Below are 21,486 nucleotides of genomic sequence, written 5' to 3'. Positions count from 1 at the left end.
CTTGTATGAATGCACTTTTGACAAATCAAATAAGTGCACTAGGAGTTCTTTATTTAGAAGTGGTGAGTTTTCTGCATGTATTGAAACTTTAGACCTTGCCACATGACATGTTTAGGGAAGGTTTCTGTGGGTACCACGTGGGGAAAACCTCCTGTTTCTTGCTTGGGAACAAGTGGAAATGACGCGCGTGTCTCCCTTGATTTAACACTATTTGAAAGGGTGTTTTTGACCCGATTGAGTTACAAGCACTTTCTGAAGTCAGGTCGGACTCTGATGCTACAGAAATCGAGTGAAGCCAGTTTCCGATTAGCAAGTAACACTTATGTCATTGAACTGTGCAACCAAAGGATGTAAATAGTCCAGTGCCTGGCTTTTGGCTGTAAAAAGATGAAAATCTCTCTCTCATACACATTCACTCTCACTGTCTCTAAAAAAAAAAAAAAAAAAAAGCAGAGAAGATTCCATTGTCTCTGCTACCAAAACACTTTTTTGAAAAACAAGCCTTGTTCTCAGGAGATGTTTTCTTATATTTTGTTTACATATCTTGTGCTGCATCAGTGGACCCTTCACGGCTCGCTTAGTTTCTTCCTGAGATGTTCAGTCTCCAGCAGAGCAAAGCCAGAGAGATAAGAAAGGAAGGAGCGGCTGACAAAACCCAGTAGCAGCAACAGGTACCCACGATTGCACCCCGAAAGATTCCTCTCCTATAGTCACAGAGCCCTGGGCATCAGGGAGGCTGTTTTCACAGCAATCCCGTGAAAAACCCACCGGAGTCTTCCACCTGCCAACGTATCTCCCTCATTACATGCAGCCTGCTCATTCTGAATTTAGGGTCCATCTCTGTCACTGCCTCAGTTAGGGCTTTTGATCTCTTTCCTGGGTTATTCTAATACCCTCCGTTTTCTCTCCCACCTCCGGTCCCTAAGAGTTCTCCTTCTACTTTGCTGCCGAAAGTTCTAGAAAGTTTCAAGAAAAATACTTGGTGTCGGGCAAGGTGCCTTGTCCTTCTCTAAGTGCCACAGGCCTGGGGACCTCCCGCTCTCCCCTCCAGGAGAACTCACTGGACCCACGAGCGCCACATGTGAATCAGGCCACACGTGACAGCGTAAAGGTGAGTGCTCGCGCACCGCATATCTCTTTCCTGGTCCCGTGTCCTGCCATTTCCTGTTCTCAGGGATGTCAGACTTTGTGTGTCCTTCTCTCAAGGGAGGGCACACTTGGGTAGTGTTGTCCCTCTGCCGCTCAGCTTCAGACCAAAGCTGCGCCTGTCACATGGCTACTGGAAACCCTGCATTTGGGAGTTGTGTGTCCCTCGGAGCCCTCATGTGACTTGGGATCACGTCGGAGGCATTGGTCAGACTCCTGCTGCTTGACAGGACATTTGTTGACCAAAAAGTATCTGTACATGTAATGGGAAGTTTAGTGATACAGGTATCTACCTACATGATTTTTATATCACACACCAATGGCAAGGAGAAGAAGGATGGACCGAAGTGTTTTAGCTCATAGAATGATCACCATGGCAACAGGAGTCTGAATCATCACTATGGAGACAGTGCTTGAAATTATGACTAGAGGGACAGCCTGACTCTGCTGGTGAGGATTCTGAGAAAGGTAAACAGGTGTGTTACAGATGTTTCCAAACGACACTGGTCTGGCTCAGTGGAGGTTACCGCCTGGCTTCTTCCCAGCGTTCTGTTTCAGGGAGGCTACAGACAAAATAGTTCAACAGCAGCAAAGATGGAGATGAGCACAAGCTTTATTTGGTCCCTGCCACCCGTGAATGCACCAGCCACAGAAGAGCGTTTTACTCAAAGAAGCTCGTGCCCAGTCTGACACGCATCACGGACAAAGTGTCCTGGCGCCCTGGACCTCCGATCCCCGGGGGCTTGGTTGTTGGGAGGCTGCTTCGTACACTTCTGCACGGCACTGAAGGCCAAAGAGAACTTACACATGGTCGGCAGTGGGGCTTGCTTTTAATGGGAACTGACCAGAGCGAGAGCTATACTCGAGCCTCGGCAGGTCCTCGACTAACGTGTCATTCTACATCGTTTTGTCATAAGGTTGAGGCGATGCGCCAGGAACTCTAGCTCATACCAATCAGCCTGTGGTAAAACAGGTTTCCTTAGACATCCTTTCGCCTCAGTTCCAAGAACCTACTGACAACGTCGAGCCAGAACACTCCAACAGGCGCTGCCTTCCGACATTCCTGCAGGGGCTGGGAACGCCCAGCTTTGGAGGGCCAAGGGGTCCGAGTCGGTCCCCCTTCTAACCCGCAGGAGGAATGCGCATTCTCCGGTGACCGCCTGCGCACCCCAGACCTCGGCGGTGGCTGGCAGGACTGAGAACCACAGAACCCGCCGGCCGGAGCGTCCTGGAGGCCGGACGAGGGCGCCTGGTCCTCTGCTGACCACCCAGCAGACGGCCCCCGGCGAGCGGGAGCCGCGCGCCCCAGTGGCCTCTCTTCCTAGGTGCTGCGGCCACGTCTGGGTGGCGGTGGGGACCTGCTCTGCATCTTCGCTTTGCTCCGCCCTGACCCGCAGAAAGATTACTCCCCAAAGCCGCCTACCCGCGCGTTTCCTGCAGGAGGCGCGCTGCCCAGGGACCCAGATCTCTCCGGGGGCCGCCCGGGGAGCAGGGCGCCGCACCAAGGGCCTTCCCGCCGGACCAGAGCCTCTGGTTCCAAAACTTGAAGGAGCCCAGGACACACGTGGGTCTCGGCCCGCGTGATTCCACGTGCGCCAAGGTTGCCAGGACCGAAACCGGCGTGCGGTTGCCGGGCAAAGGGGCCCAACACCGGCGCGGCGTTGCTGCCAGTCCCCGGGCCGCTCAGGATGGAGCATCCGCTCCCTCAGCGCAGAAGTATTTGGGCTGCTCTGGAGCGCTCGACGGGTACACTTTGGGGACAACGGGACCGGACCCAGACTTCCCAGGCCGGCGGTAGCTTCAGCTGCCGGATGAAGGCTGGGCGCCCACACGGATGTGGAAACTCAAGGACCTAAACTGCCTCTATAAAGAAGCGGTGCGAAAGCTGGGACCCAAAATCAGAGAACCCACAATCCAGCCTTTCCTTCATCACGTGACCCTCCTGACTCTTCTTTGGAATAAAGTCGCGCATATTGGGCCACCAGTGGGGGCCCTACACGAGCCCACTTTGACCCAGCAAAATAAGCATGGGTCAGCAATGAGCTCTTTTGAAAACTTAGAGGAAAAGGAAAAATATATAGAAAAACACACCAATTAACGAAAATAAAAATAATAAAACAAGACACCCAAATAATCAAGGAATTAAATTGGAAGTTTAAAAAAAACTGTCTTCTTCTCCACCAGAGCAGGCTCAGATGGTTTCACCGGGAATTTGCTCATACTCTCAAAGAACAGAGAAGCCCCCTTCCCTTTTTCCAACATCGTTTCAGGGAATAGAAAAATGGGAAAGTTCCCCATGATGCGGTTTTTATACCCAGACAAGGACAGTACTAAAAGTTTTAGATTAATATTACCTATGACCGTAGATGCAAAAGTCCCCAAACACAATATTATCAAATCAAATCCAGCAGTGTATTTAAAAAATGTGTCACAATCAAGGAGGATTTATCCCAGAAATACAAGAGCGATGGAACATCAGAAGAAAATCAGTGTAATTCACACCAAACGGAAAGGAGAAAAACCATTCAATCCACTGAGTAGACCCGGAAATGCATTTATGCACTCGAGGCTAATTCGTGGTAGAACTTTCAGCGAACTACAAGTAAACGGTATGTTTCGAAGTGTCCAGCCAATAACCACTCTTACTGGTGAACCGGGAGGCCTGCCATGACAGTCAGCAGCAAGGCAAAAAGATGCCCTATCTTTTTGGGGGTTCTGGCCTTGAGCTGTTCAATCTGGTTGCCTGTGGCCACAGGTGGTTTTTTTCATTGTAACTACAAATTCAGTTCCCAAGTCTCACTAGCCACATCTAAACAGCCATGTGTGGCTACTGTATTTGATAACCCAGCTCTAGAACATTTCCATCATTGGAGAAAGTTCTATTGGATAATGCCAGTCTAGCCAATAAGAAGAAGAAGAAGAAAATTAAGTAAGAGGCCTCAGGATTGAAAGAAAATGCTTCCTGAATCTGCAGACAATAGGATTGTCCACAGAGAACAGCTAAGAAAATCCGCCGATAAACGATTAGCACTAATAAGAGTTCAGCCATGTTGCTATACATCAGATCAGCATCAGAACAGCTATACTGTTGACCTTGAATTCCATGCCTGGTGCCAAGGGCTTTCATGTACTCTTCCTTGTTATAATTTAATTCTTACAACAACCCTGAAGTAAGTACTACTATTAGCCCCACCTTGCTGATGTGGAAACTGAGGCAGAGTGATTAAGTAACTTGCCCAGAGTCATAGAGCCAGAATAGGAAAAGTCAAGGTCAAACCTCAGGCCGACGATCGCCCCAGCTTGCCCTTGAACGTTATGCTTTTCTGCCTCCACTGCATTCCACTGCACCAACAAGACAAATGAGGTAACCCAGCAGGGGGGAAAAGATGTCTTTACAAGTGCAACAAAAAATTTTTTAAAGAAATTAGGCATGAAGCAAAGAAAAGATATGCAAGACTGAGCGTCTTACCTTGAGAAGTGCTGGCTCCCAGCAGGCTTGCTGTTTCCGGCCAGGGTGGAGAGTGGGCACAGACCCCAGGAGGTGGCCCGGAAGCTGTTTGGTACAACTGCCACTGTAACCCCTGGCAGTGATTTCCAACAATGAGCCCTGGCCAAATCTATAATTCACCGATCAACTTCCTTCCCTGAGGTCAGGTTTTCTGGGGCAACAGTGACAGGAAGTGTTTTTTCTGGATGAGCACTTGTGGCTTTCTCTCCTTCCAGAGGGTGAGGTGTGAAGCCTAGCCTCCATCCAGCACAGTCTCTCCAGGTCAGCAGCTACTCCAGTGACAGTGCATCAGTTTCCAATCTCCACCTGCCAGGGGTGACAAAGACCTCCCACTGCTTGACCTCCATCACTGTACAAAAGTAGTTTCAGCACCTTGGAGAAGCTCATCCACATTCTGAGTGGTGGTCAGAGGCTTCAGGCAAGTGTTCCAGCTTTCATTTTGGCTCGCTGCTTCCGGAGGTTTGAAAGGGCTCTTTTCCAACGTATGCGGTTTTATAACTGGTGTTTTGAAAAGCATAAAGAGCGGGCCCATAAATACCTCGATATTATGGTGAGGGCTAACTTCATCCGTAATAGGAGCTCTCCGGGCCATCTGCTCTGTCTCACTACAGACTGTCTGCAGGGTCCTTACTACGGCCATGGGACCAAGCGGATCTTCGCCGTCGGGGTCCTGGAGTGAGAAGAGGCAACAGAATGTGAAGAGATGCTTCTGAGACTCCCTTCAAGACACAGAAACACCCTGGGGGGACCAAAGAGGCTGTGCCCACAGGTGGCTGCCTCTTCCTGTCCTTGGAAGCTCATTAGTGGTCCAGCTCTGCCCCAGATCCTTGCCTCTTAGCTGAGTAGTAACCCCGACAGCACTTTTATTCTCAGCTGATTGTCCTAATTCTAAATCTTCTCTTCCTTGTAACAGTATTTAAACCTACTCCTCTAACTGGGGAAAGGAGAATGGAATTGCTATAGGACAATTTTGTAAATAGACTTAAAGAAACAAGATTAAGCTAATATTTGTTATTTACATTTTATCATTTACAAGGACAGTTGATGGGCTTCTAATTAGCTTCCATCTGCGTTACAGGTCATGCCCCCCCCCCCATTCTTTAAATGTTTGTTCCTCTATTTTAAGACTCACTAACTCCAGGCAAATGCTTTGATTACATTAATGACAACCCTGAGAGTATCAAAACACATGGAAAAAAACAGTGTTCACTGTCCAGTGTTCTTGGGGTTGCTTAGGTGTCTTTCACTCACCAGAATCCCTACGTGTCTTCCATTTCTCCCAGTCCTAGAACTTTAATTTCCATGACCTTCTGAGACAGGGGAAGTGTACTGAACTCCCTGCAGGACTGTTACGGACTGAATGTTTGCACCCCAGCCCCACAGGTGTATGTTGTTAAGCCCCAGTGTGGTTGTGTTTGGTGTATTTGGAGAGAGGGCCTCTAAGGAAGTAATTACAGTTAAATGAGGCCCTAAGGGTGGGGCCCTCATCCAACAGGACTAGTGTCCTTCAAAGAGACACCAGAGAGAGTGACCCCTACCTCACGCCCCACCCCCCAGCAGCCCACCACCCCACCCCACCCCTGGGCACTGAGGAAAGGCCATGTGAGAATGAAGACATGAAGCCAAAGAGAGAGGGCTCGCCAGAAACCAAATTTGCTGCCACCGTAATCGTGGACTTCCAGCCTCCGAAACTGTGACGAACAAGTTTCTGTTGTTTAAGCCGCCGGGTCTGTGATACCTTGTGACTCTTGAGCAACACAGGTTACAGGTGCCGACCCCAACAGTGGAAAATCCGCTTATAACTTCTAACTCTACACCCAGCCTTTCCAATACCCCGATTCAATCAACCACGGATTGAAAACAGCGCTTTCGATCCCCTGCTGGGAATGTGAAAATACTGTTTTCCATCCTTAGTTGGTTGAATCTGCAGATGCGAAACCCGTGGATACCAAGGGCCCACTGTATTTATTGCTTTTAAATCTGCCTATAAGTGGACCCGCACAGTTCAAACCCATGGTGTTCCAGGATTGACTGCACTTATAAAGCTTCAGAGGGTTTGAAGCTGGGGCCCATCTGCATTTCAATAAAACTTTCAAATGTAATCCTATGTAGTGTACGCATTTAGAAACATTATTCTGAAAAGGGCTACAAAGCTTCACCGGACTGCCAATGAGATCCAAAAAATGAGGCACGAAAAAGATTAAAAACCACTTTGCCTCCTCGGGTGGATATAAAGTAAATCTGTGTGCTGTGTGGGCGACAGCCTATCCAATGTTTTCAACCATAAATCTTACCAGGACCGAATACATTCTAGTCTATACCCTTCAGCTACATTAAAACCTGTACATCGATACAGATATAGATGAGGAAGAACATTATATACAATTTTCTAAAATATTTAATTCTACCAGTGGAGTGTGAGAGTCGCTAGATTGCATGGTATGACCATATGCGTGTACCATATGTACCGTAATATTCCGTATAAGTATTACAAGTTACCATTATAATGGTAAGCTCAACGGGACAACTAAAAATATTCTCAATAATATTTTCAAGCCAAACTGTAAAAATCCTTCCAGCAGAGCAGAGCTGCTGAGTCTGAAATGGAAAGAACTCACACAGTTGCTGATAGTGCTTAGAGGAGAAAGCTGGTGAGTCCATGCTAATAAGTGGAATAAAGTCCAGCGACACATATTTCTGCTGTGCTAGGCACTAGCCAGTGTAAAGGAGTCAGTGGTTTATAAATAGGTCTGAAGAACCTAAACGTCCGATCGGGGAGAAATAATAATAATAATAATAATAATAATAATAATAATAATAACCTCCAGATTTGAGACATCTCACCACTCCACCGACATCCACTCTTACTGCCCAAAACACCAGTGCTTCATAAAACACAGAATTGGGAAGAAATAAGCAAGCCGAGACCAAGCTTTTATGACTATATAAGTAAAACAGCCATGAAAATGAGCTTTGGGGAGGGCTTTCCTTTGTACCGTATTTGTACCCAATTATATTTATAATCCTAAATAAGGACAAGCCTTACGCATAAAGTTTATTACAGGATTGCTTTTAATAGACAAAAAAATGAAAACAATCTGTCTACCAACTGAGAAACAAGCTACGGTGTCCAGTCTATCTGTGGGGTATTTATCTAGTGTGCGGTCATGAAAATTATGATTAAAAAGACAATGTAACACCAGAGGGAAATATTTATATTATTATATTAAGATGAAAAAAGGCACCCAACCAAGATGCACAATTGAAGACAGAGTATGTTATAAATTATGGGGTGTGTGGGGCGTGGGGGGGGGAATCTCCCAGGTAAGTTTGTGGAGGGGGCTGGTAAAACACTTCTTCTTTCTTTTCTCCTTCGCCTGTGTGTTCCCTATTTTTCACAATTACTCCACTCACTCAGCAAATATTTATTATGCGCCAGGCACTGCTCTAGGAATTGGAGAAACAGCAGAGAATAAACCACAAACCCTGTCCTCACGGAACTTCCATTTGAGCTGGAGGGGGCAGAAAATTAACAAGATAAATCCATTACATGGCGTATCAGATGACTAGTGCTCGACGAAAATTAAGGCAAAGAAAGAGAATAAAACTGATGCTGCTCTTACTTTCTGACCTGGAGGGAAAGCTACTTAGCCAGGTATCAGGACTGGAGGCCCAACGCCGAGCTCGCGCAGCAGGTGACACGCAGAAAGGGCGGGGACGCGCCAGCCCAGCAGGCGGCGCTGCAGGCCGGCCGCGGGGGGCGGGGCAGGCGGGGAGGGCGGGGCATAGGGGTCACGTGAGGGGCGGAGGACTGAGCCAACACCCGATTTGGCTCCGCACTTTACCTTCAGACAGGCGGGCGGGGCCGACAACCAAACAAACGTCTTCTGAGCGTCTGGGGGCGGGACGGGCGGGAGCAGGCTGAGTCTCCGGCCCGAGTCCCGGGACGCGTTGGCTTTTCGGTTTTTGGTCGCTGTGGCCGAGAGGCCTGCGGTCGGGCTGAGACGTGGGAGCAATGGCGACCTTTGTGAGCGAGCTGGAGGCGGCTAAGAAGAACCTGAGCGAGGCCCTGGGAGACAACGTGAAACAGTAAGAGCCGCCCAGCGGCCTCCGCGCGGGCACCTCAGCCCCGGGGCGCCGACCTGCCCGGAGACGTCCCCGCCGCCCGGGCCTGGGCAGCCTCGCTCTTCCCGGGCGGCGGGGCCTCCGGGCCAGGCGGGCCGCGGGACTCAGCGCGCTGGAGGCCGGGCCTCCCTGCCTCCCTCGGGACTGGGACTGTGCACGGGTGGGGCGGGGAAAGCGCGCTTCACGCCCGAGGGCCTACTGAGCGGGTGCAGGCCCTGTGCGGGGTGCGAGGCGCGGGGTGCGGGAGGCCGGCGGAGCCCGCACCGCGCTGGGCGGCCCGCCACAGGAGGGCTTCCTGGAGGCGGAGGCTTATTGCGCTCGAGTGAGGTGTAGGCGCTGTCGGTAAGAGCGTGGACGGCAATATGGGAAGGCAGACAGACCCTCCAGTAGAACAATAGTCACCGAAGCAGTAGCGGGCATTTATCGAGCACCTTTCGAGCGCTCGGAATGGATTGTCTCATCCTCACGGCGGAGGTGTGAGCCTGGTGTACTCCCCATTGGATAGATGAGAAGACAGATGTAGAGAGGTTAGTAGCTCTTCAAAAGTCACAGCAGGATAGGGACGCTTGCGTGTGCTTTTTGGCTCTGATACCTAATAGGGGTTGCAAAGGACCCCAGAGGTGCCCAGCCAGACTTTCCCCCAAGTTACAGCAAGGGACCGAGGACACAGTGGGGTCAGATGCGGATTGGCAGGGTGTAAAAGCAATAATTCAGCCAAGGCCCAAGCCAGGTACTATCGTAGAAGGAACCTGTGAGATGCAAGGACAAGTTTGGAAATTTGCAAAACATTAATTGTTGTCACAATTTTACTTTTCAAAATACAGGAAGCCAGTTTTAAACTGCATGTGAGAATGCCTGTGTTTGTTGCAGTTAAATGCGTCGGTGACATTCGACACATTTGCATTACTCAGTAGATGCACCCGGTCAAAGGACACGGCTGGAGGGGGGAGGGACGAGGGGCGAGTTTTCTCCAACACTTTCTCCTCCTCTTTCTCGTTCTGTTCTTTATTAGGACTGGATTGAAGTTACTTACCTTGAATGTCATACATGATTTTTGCAGTTTTCCCTTCTTGTGAAATTTTGGGGTGGCAGAGTTGACAGTGCTTTTAGCCTCACAAGATACGCAAAATTCCCATGGAAGACATCGTACGCACGCATGGCCTACACGGAGTGACTCAAAACGAGAGATCATTGCTAAAGATTATTTTAAGATTATGAATGTTCGTAAATCAAACTTAGTACAAACACTAGAATTAAAATCGAATCTGTTATTTTGGCATCATTTTTAAATTTTTGGCAAACATTTATTAACACCCAGAGAGAAATGTTCTAACTAGTATTTTAATATTCATGTGTACTGTCAATCTGTTTCTTTGCTTACTTAATTAAAACTTCTTAATTATTTTAACAGGTAAAATTGACAGCTTTCACTTCATTAAAAACCATACCTTATTATTTTTGTAGTACCAGTAGCATTTACGTTTTTTGAAGCACAGTAGACATTTCATTCTGTTACATCTAGGTGCTCACAAATGTTTGAAAAGGATTGCTTCCATACTGCAGTAAGTCTGCGGACCTGGCTGGTGAGTGTGATTTGTTAGATGTGACAGTAACCTCTGTGGTCCCACACTCATCACACAGGGTTAGGGTTGCCAGTAAGTGTCGATGTTAATAGTCGTCCCTATTTTGTCTGTAAAAGACCAGCACTGGCTCCCCGACGTTGGTCAAATACAGACTCGGAAGCTAAATTTGGAGCACGTGTGGTATGAACCTTTACTAATGAAGCAATCAGATAGACCTGTGTGCCAGCAACAGTTAGTAGTCCAGGATGGTTCGGTAGTAGTAGTTTTTCTGCTCTTTCATTGGCTTTCACCCCATCTCCTTAAAAAGTGCTTCTTGGTTGAACAGTCTGTAATATTGCTCTACAGTCACTTCTCACATTTCCTCTGTGCGTAGTTTGCTTTGGACCATCTAAGGGTGGTCCTGGGTAGGCAACACCTGTAAGGTGTATGAGGAACTCAGGTGTGAGTAGTTTTCTGCTTACCCAGTGGTCCAGGTGTCCTTTCTGTCAAGTTGTGTGCCCACTTCAGCTCCTATGGAGACATCCGCTTTGCTGGCTAACTCCCTGTGTGCGGTGCCCAGTGGCGTGACATGTTCAAATAGGTGCTGAATTTTTTGGATGACTTGGTCGTATGTTACTCAGTTTTCTCCAGGTGTCTCCAGTCCTTCCCAGTCTGACCCACTTATACTCGTCAGCATCATCCTCAGTGCCTTTTGGAATTGTCGGGGAAAAGAGCCACGTGCCCATGGGTACAGAGCGGGTTAACGCAGGGACCAGGATGGGGGAACAAGCCTTCCAACTCCTGATGGCCAGGGCTGGCTCTTGGGGTGAGCAAAGTTTGCCATTGGAGAAGGTCGATAGCATTCTGTTGGCCCAGTTTCCTGGTAGAGCCTGTCATGGTTCTAGAACAAGTTCACTTGCTCCCGATATGCATATATCGGCACCTTTCTTGTAAAATAGTGACACGGGGCTTTGAAATAATGAAGTTTTTCTCGTGTTACTTTCCTCTTTCGTTGGCTAGAATGGTATGGGGAAAATTCTTTTGTTTTTCATTGAAGCTTCATTTCATAATTGTTTCTGTCCTTAAAAAAAAAAGGCATCTAAGGGTCCACCTTTGGGACGTTATCAATGAGTATGTGACTGTTAGGTGAAAGTGGTGGCAAGCTCTAGAACTAAACATGTTTTGCCGTTGTATGAAATGGGTCTTGGGCAACTTTAAGTCTCCATTAAATCTATGGGTTTTCTCCTGGAAAAAAAAAAAGCACATGAGCCCAAAGCTGTGCCTGCAATTGCCAGGTACATACGGAGATACCTACTAAGACATCTTGAAGCTGATCTGTGAACAGAAGCCCTACTGGGGGTATAATAAGGCAGTTCTCTCTCTCTCTCTCTCTCTCTCTCTCTCTCTCTCTCTCTCTCTCTCTCTCTCTTCTATTTCATCTTATAAGGACACCAGTCACATTGGATTAGGCCCCCCCACCCGGACAATTCCATTGTAACAAATTACCTCTTTGCAGGCGCTGTCTCCAAATCCAGTCCAGTTCTGAGGTATCGGAGGGGATCAGCCCCTAACACTAGGGGGAACAGTGTCCTTCCTGGGCGTGAGAGCCGATAGGGTGAACTCGGAAAAGAAGCCACACCTGCTCTTAGTGCTGTTTCTGCCTCTGCAGATACTGGGCGAACTTGAAGTTGTGGTTCAAACAGAAGATCAGCAAAGAAGAGTTTGACCTTGAAGCTCATCGGCTTCTCACGCAGGACAATGGTAACATGATTACCTGGGAAGCTATTTTCCTGTTCTGAAGCTTTACCAGATTTACAGCAAATTACAGTCTTTTCACTTACAAAAGTAAACGTTTGGTTTTAGTGGCATGCAAAGGTACTTTAATAATGCGGATATTTAGAATGAAGTGTAACGAATGGCAGAGCAGGGGATATCCAAAATCCTTAAAAGCTGGACGTTATAAAATAGTGATTTCTTTGTGTTGTAAGTATGTTATGCCTAACTTGTGACACGCTTCCCTTTTTCAGTCCATTCTCACAACGATTTCCTCCTGGCTATTCTCACACGGTGTCAGATTTTGGTGTCTACACCAGGTAAGGGACTGGAACTACTTGTGGGGATGCCCATCCGCAAAGCCACGGAGCCCTAGGCTTTTGCTTCCTGGAACAGACACCTCTGCTGTCTGTTCTGTGAACAACGAGGGGACATGTTATTATATAGGCATGGATTCCTTTATAGAACCTTGTTAAAGCAGGTGACTTCCCTGGATTGACCTTGACGTTTGGCCTTGACTCCCCACTTAGCTGGACTTTAGATACTGAAGTCATGAGCTGTGAGGGAGGGCTGGGTGGTCAGGGTGAAGAGAATGCATAGCAGGCAGCCGGTGTTCGGAGAGGGTTTGATCTTGTTTTTAGCTCTCCTGAGCCCGCCTGGTGCCCACCTCTCCAAAGCCAGAACTTTCGATTTCTCCCAGGCAGGTGGCCTGCTCCCGCCTCACTTACCAGCCTGTTACTTAGTAGAGCTCTTGTTTTGGCTAGCTAGCCCAGGTTACGGCCAACCCGCATCTGCTTCATAAGGCAGAACCTTCTTAGGCCATCCTTGAAATTTGTGGCGATCTCATCTTGTCTGCCACTCATTTTCCTTGTAATCTCTGTTGTGCGAGTGTGTCCCTTAGTGTCCCCCTGTTGTCACTTTTCGCAGGGTCTTGAAAGAGAGAAGAGGTAAGTACCGTGCTCAGTTCACCATCTTGAACTAGGAAATCCTGTCCCTACTTTTATAATACTGCTGCTACTGATAAGCAAACAAAACACCCGGTAAACGTTAACTAAGAATATGAAAGGCAGATTTGTCTTCCTAAATGAATCGTTTTGGTCACAACAAGAAAAAATGTGATTTGAGAGAACTTAGGATTTTGTGTGAAGAGTTTAGAGAAGTAGAAAGAGAAGTTCTGGATTTAAGTATTTATAATTTATTTTCATTACTAGAGAGTTCCATACTTTGTTAGCCCCAAATGAAATCAGGCTTAACAGTTATCGGTTGTCATTATTTTCTCTTACGGTTGTTTTTCTGTCTCCTAGAGGGTGCTGGATCTTTGCCCTGGACCGGGGGGTCTGCAGCCAAACCAGGAAAACCAAAGGGAAAGAAAAAGCTTTCTTCTGTTCGTCAGAAATTTGATGTAGGTTGTGCTTCAGTAGACGTTGGTAACAACTGAGTTAAGTACGGGCGAGATAGACTTGGCTTAAGTTTTTAAATAAGTATTAAAATACTGGTAGTAGAGTTGGAAAAAAAGGGGGGAGAGGGACATCATTTGGGGAGAAAAGGTGTTAACCGTTTGTGAAGTTGGTGAAGGTTTCAAAGACTGTCAGTCCAGGTGCCTGAATTTTTATAATTCTAGTTTGTTACTGCATAAATAGTAATTTGTTATCATTAGCACCTGATGATTTTTCAGTGATTCAGGAACTGTGTCTGGGTCCTTTCTCCTCCTAAATGTTTTTCCAGAAGGAATGGTATTTCTCAGATTGACTTCTGCAGGCTGCTGGCAGGGTCCTGCTGGTGGCCAGCAAGGCCCCGAGCCTTCCCGGGGTCAGAGAAGTCAGGAAGGCATTTGGCTGTGAAGTTTGTAAACATGAGAGTAACTTGCCTTTTCCAGTTTCTATCTAGGGAACAAAGTGTCCCCAAAGTATCCCTTTTATAGATTTTGACGGGGTCTTGATAGCTTTATCGATTGACATAGCAAACATTTATTTCTACTTTTGCTCTGTGTTTTATGTCAATGATTTTCAATCTGGAGGCTATAGTATCTCCAGAGGGGCACACTTGGCTTCCGCAGGCATATTCGATACAAGATGCAGTTTTATACCCGGAAAACGGAAAAACAAGTGTTGCTATTAGACTATAAACTTCCAACAGGGACAAGCCTAGTTGCTCCCAAATCTCGTATGTATGGGCTTAAGCAGAATCCCCGCTGATTCTGGAGAACAGAAATGGGCTATTGGACTCTCCCAGAGGAAGGCTGACATTTTATGAGTGGAAAAAAGTTGAGAAAAACAATTTTAAATAATTAGTATGACTACGTCTTGGAAAGATTCTGTATTGAGAACTGTAAGTAGTAATGTAACTAAATAGTTACATTACACAGCCTTATCTTGGAGTATTTTTGTTAGATCTGTTATATTGGTTAGCTGAGCTTTAATTAAAGCGTTCATTATACATTTAAATTTTTCGGAACCTGCTTACTTACCCGTAGACTTAACATGCTCCGACTTGTTTGAAGATAGCTTGATATTTCTCCATCTCCCTAATTGTTATTTTTAGCACTGAGCTATCAATTCTGTGGTTACCCAGGTACTGATTGATTAGAATAAACTGCTATGCATACGGCCATTCCTCCCCTTAATTCACGTCTTCATCATTACCTTGTAATGCATGTGAATCCGTGACTATTTGTACACAAAGTTGCTTTTTTTTTTTTGGTCCCTGTGGACTGGTTTTGGTGGCGTTCATTTGTGGGCTCTCAGGCGCCAATCCGTCACTGACTTTTGTTTGTGTCGTATTACTCGCCACTGCAATGAATAACTTTGAAAAGTTTTCTTACTTGTAGCATAGATTCCAGCCTCAAAATCCCCTCTCGGGAGCCCAGCAGTTTGTGGCAAAGGACCCCCAAGATGACGATGACTTGAAACTTTGTTCCCACACCATGATGCTGCCCACGCGGGGCCAGCTCGAAGGGAGGATGATAGTGACCGCGTACGAGCATGGTCTGGACAACGTCACCGAAGAGGCGGTGTCCGCTGTGGTCTACGCCGTGGAGGTGGGTTTGCTGGTGGCAGGAAGTTTCACCGGTTGCATGTGACGAGCGCGTGTGTGTGGTTGAGAGTTGGTGCTGTGGGAAAAGAACCTGTCACTCCGATCGCAGAATTGTCGTCACTGACGTTTTCTTTTGGGGGGAGAAACACATCCCATTGCCGACGGTTGCCTTCACTTAACAGATGGAGCTTTCGGGAAGGTTACTTATGACATGACACTTTCACTTGATCTGATGTGTAATTTGTCAACGAGGGAAGAGTTTTGAAGGGAAAAATGAGGTTGAGCATGCCGAAGCTTCCAAGCACGCGTTTGTGCTGTGGGCGGGCGTTTGAGGGGTGTCCTCATGACGTCTGAACACTGGTTGTCTCAGCGCTTCCATTCGTCCACTCATTGTGTTCACTTAGTCACCTGACAGAATAGACACTGGGCTCTATGGTGCACAGGCACTGTCAGGTGACTTTGGGTCATCGTTCAGTTCGCTGGGTCTCCGTGTCCTCACCTGTACCTCAAAGTTTATAAGTTATAAACGTTAAATGAATCTGTGTGTGGAGATTATAAATTGTACCATGAAGTCCTGACACAAGATGATCTTACTGCTATAAGTGAAACGCCAGCCCTGATCCTGCGACCCTGCTAGTAACGGGAGGCTAGGCCTAGTTCTGTCTGTTTCACAGACGTCCTCCACCCAGTATTACTGGGCTCTCGTAAAGGTGAAGAGATGTGAAATACCTCATTTTGTATTTCCTATATATTTGTTGTTTATGTGGCTTCTGAGAGAGCCATGGTTCTTTTCGGGCAAGGATTTCAGTAGATTTGGCAACACAACCAGTAAATCCTAGATCTTGAAACTTTTTGTCCCGTTTTAAACCAAGTTTCTTTTTAAAAATGTATTCATTTCTGTGCTTTTATTTAAAGGTATCCGAAAGTTATTTTGGGGAGAGAGGAGCCCACTTAGAGATACACAAACTTCTTTAATAACTTTCATGTAGAACAAGCCCAGCATAAATAGAGCTAAATAAAAACAGCACGTGTCCCTCATCCCTACCCTCTCCCCCCGCCCCGCCTGGTCTGGCTCTGTGGCTCGTTAGTGAACATCCATTTGGTTCCAGCCGTGCTAGTCTGTCCTGCGTCTCCATCCACCAAACGCCAATAAAATTATCGGGTCAATGGATGTTTTCTGATTTGCTTTTAAAGAGGAGTTCATGCTTTCTTCTTTTTCTCTCTCGTTTTTACAGAATCACCTTAAAGATATATTGGCATCAGTTGTGTCGAGAAGGAAAGCTTACCGGTTACGCGATGGTCATTTTAAATATGCGTTTGGTAGTAACGTGACCCCACAGCCGTACCTGAAGAACAGCGTCGTGGCTTACAACAGCTTGATAGAAAGGTACGGAAGTGGCTCGTGGTTCTGTGTCGTCCTCTCCCCTGCGTTACGCCCCTCTGATGTCACAGACCATGGGGAAATGATTGCTTGTTGCATTTCTGTAAGTCTAAGATACCTTGGAGAAGTTTTCTTTTATTGCGCTGGACTCGTGCATGATAGCTAGCGAGCTCTGTATCAGAAGCGAAGGTGCAGTTTGGCTGCTACGTGTGTTCAATGTGGTGTCCCCCATTCTGAGGACGAGTGCCCTTGGGCTCCTGAGGGGCAGCCCCTGCCTGCTCTCATCGGAAGTGTGGGCTCTGGTTCTTGGGTCAAGGCTGGGTTCCTTGGTGGTGGGGGGAGCGGTAGGTGTTTCTCCAAGCCCTCATCTGGCTCCTGTCGCTGTAGCTCGAGACAGTGGCCTGTGCTGGGTGTCATCAGGTCACGCGTGGCTGCCTGCTGTGCAGAGCTGGGACCCCTGTCCGAATTCCACTGAGGGCTCCCAGGACCGCCTGTGAGGTGACCTGGATGACCCGTGGGTTGTCTGTTCTGCCCCTCCACCTGCCTTTCTTCGCCCACCCACCAAAAAATTTTTTGTCCGAATTTTAAGCTTTTGGAGTGGGGGATACTATACTTTTCCCCGTGGTAACTGAAGTGACCGCATTTCTCTGAGTGCTGGACTTCGTGTATCTGGTTATTTAGGGAGAAGAGATAAAAAGATGACAGGGAGACCCAAGTTCAGAGAAGAGTGTGATTGGGAAGCAGGCAGGAGGGATGGTGGTACAGAAATGTCAGGGAGGGGAGGCGCTGTGATGGTAAAGGACAGCGGGTTAGTCTGAGAATGGTGTGGGCCCCACCCCGAGGCTCCCAGCAGCGCCGAGCGCCTTCCCTGCCTCTGAAGACCCCCCCCCCCCCAAGGGCCCACGGTGAAGCGTTCCACAAACTGGGCTCCGTTTACATCTGCTTCTCCATCTCGGGCAGACATATCTGTCGGAATTACTTGTTCCTATCTGTAAGTCACTCTTCTGTAGAGGAAATCAGACCCCACAAAGTGGCTGCTTGGAGTGGTGGACGCCGGCCCCCCTCCCTCCTGAGCCGGGCGCTGGGGCTCCTGCCTCAGATCGCACCTCCTTCCCGGAACAGGCTGCCTTTGTCGCGGCTGAAACCCACGCTGGGGCCCCACTTGCCCTTTGCTCCGAGTCACCTCCTCTCGGTTGCTTCACCTGCCTCGTGCTCTTCCCAGCTCTACAGGTTCTCCCCCTCTGTTCTGATAGGAAAATTAGGCCTCACCTCCCAGCGGTTAGTATATCGGGGTCCTATTTTGGGACATTGGCAAGATCTGGATTCATTTTCCCCACCCTCCATTTTTGCCTGTGGCTTCCTCTGTGCTGGGTCTTTTCTGGCTTGTTATTTCTGATCCCGTCGTCCTCAGTACCATCTGCCTTCCTCTCCAAGTCAGTTGTCTTCCGTTTCCTCTTTCTTTCATTGAGGTCTGTTATTGTTTCCAACTAGAAGGTCTTTCAGGGCAGGAAGCAATTCTGGCTCAGTCTCCCGAGCCGAGCGTCCTAAGTATGGAACTTTGTGGAGGGAAGAGGGTAAATGTAGCTGCTGTACATTTTGTTTCCCTCTGAAAATGACAGGCGTGTGTGCGCGCTCGCTGAAAGTCACTGGGTTTCTACTTCATTTTCAGATCTCTCTTGTAAGACAAGGTTCTTGTTCTCTAGCTCCCGTCCCTCTTCTAGCCGTCCAGTTGTCTCCTCCTTCGTGGCCAGGCATGTTTCTAAAATACTCTGTTTCCAGCCCTCCAGCCTTTTCTGGCCCCTGTGCTGGTCAGAATCCTGCTTGCCACCCACCGCCCGACGACGCTGAGCAGCAGGCTGCACTCCTGCTGGCCTGCTCTGGGGACACCCTCCCGGCGTCCTTGCCGCCAGTGAACATGTACGACCTGTTTGAAGCATTGCAGGTAACTCTGGGCTCTGCAAGGTTTACCTGGATTGACGGCTAGGCCCCAGGTTTCCTCAGGTCGACAGAGATGAGGGAGCAGCTGTCCCACTTCCTGGCTTTATGTGTCTTGGTTTCTGTTGTCTATTAATGTCACTCATCAAAGCCTCATTTTTCAAATCCTGGGCCCAGGGGGTCCCTCCTAATTTACCCACCTCCCCAACAAAAGACAGAGAAGGAAAAACATCCCCGTTTTCTTATTCCTGTTTCGGAACCTTGCTATTGCCTATTCTCGGCTGGTTTGGGATTCGTTAGGTTCTGGTTTCACGTTTGCAGGTGTATATGCTGGAAAAGCCAGTACCTGCAGTGTAAGTGGAGCCCTGCTCATGTTTCCCTCCCAGGTGCACAGGGAAGCCATTCCCACGCATACTGTGTACGCTCTCAACATCGAGAGGGTCATCACGAAGCTCTGGCACCCAACCCACGAGGAGCTGCAGCAGGACCAGGTCCACCGCCAGCGCCTGGCCACCACCGAGGGGCTTCTGCTCTGCTGAGCCAGGCGAGGGGGAGCAGGGCCCTCAGCACACGTATGGCTTGTGAGAGATGGAATGTTCCCGGGGTCCACACTTTAAGACTGAAGTGTATAGTGTAAATATAACCTTTCCTATGGAAATGTGACATGGAGTACCTTTTGTGTTGCTACTGTGAAGCCATTAATACAACTCTGATTTTGACAGTGACCCCTATGTGTGGATGTGTGTGTGTGTTCCCATCGTGGGAGCAGAGGCGGCACTGATGAAATCCTGTGCCTGGGATGGAGGTGTGTAGGCCCCTGAGGTCTAGCATCGTGTGGCTGCATGTAGGTGACCTCCTAGAACTGTTGTAACTTGGTCCCCTTGCTCAGCAGTACGTTCATCTGCGTGCTCAGTGCCATCACCTGTTCTGTACCTGACACGTCTAAGATGTCTGCCTTTCTCCGGAAGAACCGTGCCCTTGCATTTTGAAGTAACCTACACAGTGTTCCCAGTCAGATACCTCCTTTCGTGGTCAGTTTAAGTTTTAACAGCTATAGGTAGCGCCCTAAAAATTCATCACAACTCCATAGAAAACATGACTTAGAAACGCTGTGCTGAAAGACAAAATAAAGTTTTTTGCATTAAAAAAACATTAAAACTCTCGCAATGTTATTAACCTTATAAAACGTCTTCTCATAACTCAGGTTTCTTTCAAAGAGTTAATACGCCCAGAGACTTCAATTGGCAGGTTCTTCTGTTAACTGTTTCAAGTCCACGTGACCAGACTGCGTTTACACTCGGTAATCTCCCCGTTCCTATGAAATACATTCCTAGCCTTTCAAATGATGAAGTGAAAATAATTTACATTTGGCAGTGTTTCTAATAACCAACTTTGTTCTTAGACATATGCTGCTTTTTTCTCAGGAGAGTGTTGGTGGATGTATAGTTGACCCTTGAACAAGGAGGGAGTCTGCCGACCCCAGGCACAGTCAGAAATCCACACCTAACTAAGTTTTTATCCCCAAAAACTTAGTTGTCCCTCGGTATCCGTGGGGGATTGGTTCCAGGACCCACCCACACCCACACCCCTATATAATGGTGTGAAACGGTACATACAGTCAGCCCTCCGTATCTGGGGGCTCCCAACCACAGATCTTAAACAGCACAGGTATTTATTGAGAAAAATGCGTGTATAAGTGGAGCCCCACACAGTTCAAACCCGTGATGTTCCAGGGTTACCCACGTTAAAGTGGGTTTCTGTGGGTTTAATAATATACGTACCAACATGTACACATGGTTTGCTGTCTGGATCTGTGTATTTGATTTTGTACTTTAAACATGACAAACAAACCTTTTGGGAGAAAACTTTGTTTATTAAACAGATAAGGAATGCTGCCTTCTACAAAAATATGAAAAGCCCTGCGTGATGAGACCTAGAGGCATTGCAAAAGAATGTAGTGGATGAGGAAGATTAAAAAGTTGGTTCCAACTAAGGTATGTCATCTCCTTTTGTGATACGCAGATTAAGACTAAAAAGAAAAACTAAACAGTTTCAGTCTAGAAAGCCCATTAGAGGTTCAGATGAGATGACCCTTGAGTATTTTAGTGTTTGGAAGAATTGGAACCAATGTGTACCTTACTGTAGAGGTTGTGTCTTGCACTGTATGTCCTGGGCCGTAATGCTGAGTCTGTTCAATTTCATGCGTTCCATGATGCAGAGGCAGCCAGGGCCATGTCCTGCTGCCCATCTCAAGGGCAGGTTCCATCCAAGTCCAAACAAATTCCCCACGGCCCTCTAGGACCTGACCTAAGTCCCCAGTCACCTGCTCTGGTGGCACCACGCCACACCAGAGGGCTCCCTTGGCCTTGCGTTTAAGGCCCACACTCTAAGGGCAGGAAGGTAGAGAGATTCTTAGGAGGGTTTTCAAGAGCCCCCAGGAAGAGGTTCAGACACCTCGGTTCCACCAAAGGCCGGCTCCAGCTCCGGCACCGCTGCCACCTGTGCAATCCTGAGTGAAACCATGAGTGCTTATTATCAAGTCTCACATCGAAAAATCGTGAGGAACAAAGCCATCAAAACCCGGTAATTTCAGCCTTAGCATAAGGCTTATTTTCTGCAGGGGTTTCAGCAACTCTTTCAGTTACAGGTGTATCCCTGCAAAACCAGGTTCACTAAGACCCACCCGACTTTACCCCGGGCACGTTTCATCACCGTGACCAGCCCTCACTGGGAGCCACCAAGCACAGCTCTGCAAACACTTCTCATTGCCTGAGGTGACCGCGCGATATTCTGATGGCATTTCAGTTACCCTCTGAATGATCACGCTGCTTTGACTAGAGATAAATGCCTCCATTTATCAGGGCTTTGACCCCTAACCACATGCCTCCAGGATGTAAAAGCATAAGGATGCCAGGTTTCAGGGGTCAGACTAGAGGCCCTGGCCAACAGGCAGGCTCATTTCATTCTGAGGCCTTAAAAGGAAAAAGGTCTAGATTCTTCTTGGAGAGCAGATTACTACTTCT

At 47.9% G+C, this 21,486-nt stretch overlaps 1 protein-coding gene across 1 annotated transcript; it reads left to right on the top strand.

Annotated features, from left to right (window-relative positions):
• Positions 1–8,508: 8,508 nt before the first annotated feature.
• Positions 8,509–19,626, top strand: TADA1 (transcriptional adaptor 1). The gene is made up of 8 exons (XM_019747362.3): positions 8,509–8,743; positions 12,011–12,102; positions 12,369–12,434; positions 13,419–13,516; positions 14,942–15,151; positions 16,383–16,534; positions 18,308–18,470; positions 18,850–19,626. The coding sequence occupies exons 1-8, from the start codon at positions 8,670–8,672 to the stop codon at positions 19,000–19,002; spliced, it is 1,008 nt and encodes a 335-aa protein (XP_019602921.3). The 5' UTR covers positions 8,509–8,669; the 3' UTR covers positions 19,003–19,626.
• Positions 19,627–21,486: the final 1,860 nt, after the last annotated feature.

This window comes from Rhinolophus sinicus, chromosome 11 (assembly GCF_057876585.1).
Source record: "Rhinolophus sinicus isolate RSI-liver-muscle chromosome 11, RSI-T2T, whole genome shotgun sequence".
NCBI lineage: Eukaryota > Metazoa > Chordata > Mammalia > Chiroptera > Rhinolophidae > Rhinolophus > Rhinolophus sinicus.
The sequence above is the reverse complement of the archived record's forward strand: the minus strand, read 5'-3'. Positions and strand labels throughout refer to the sequence as shown.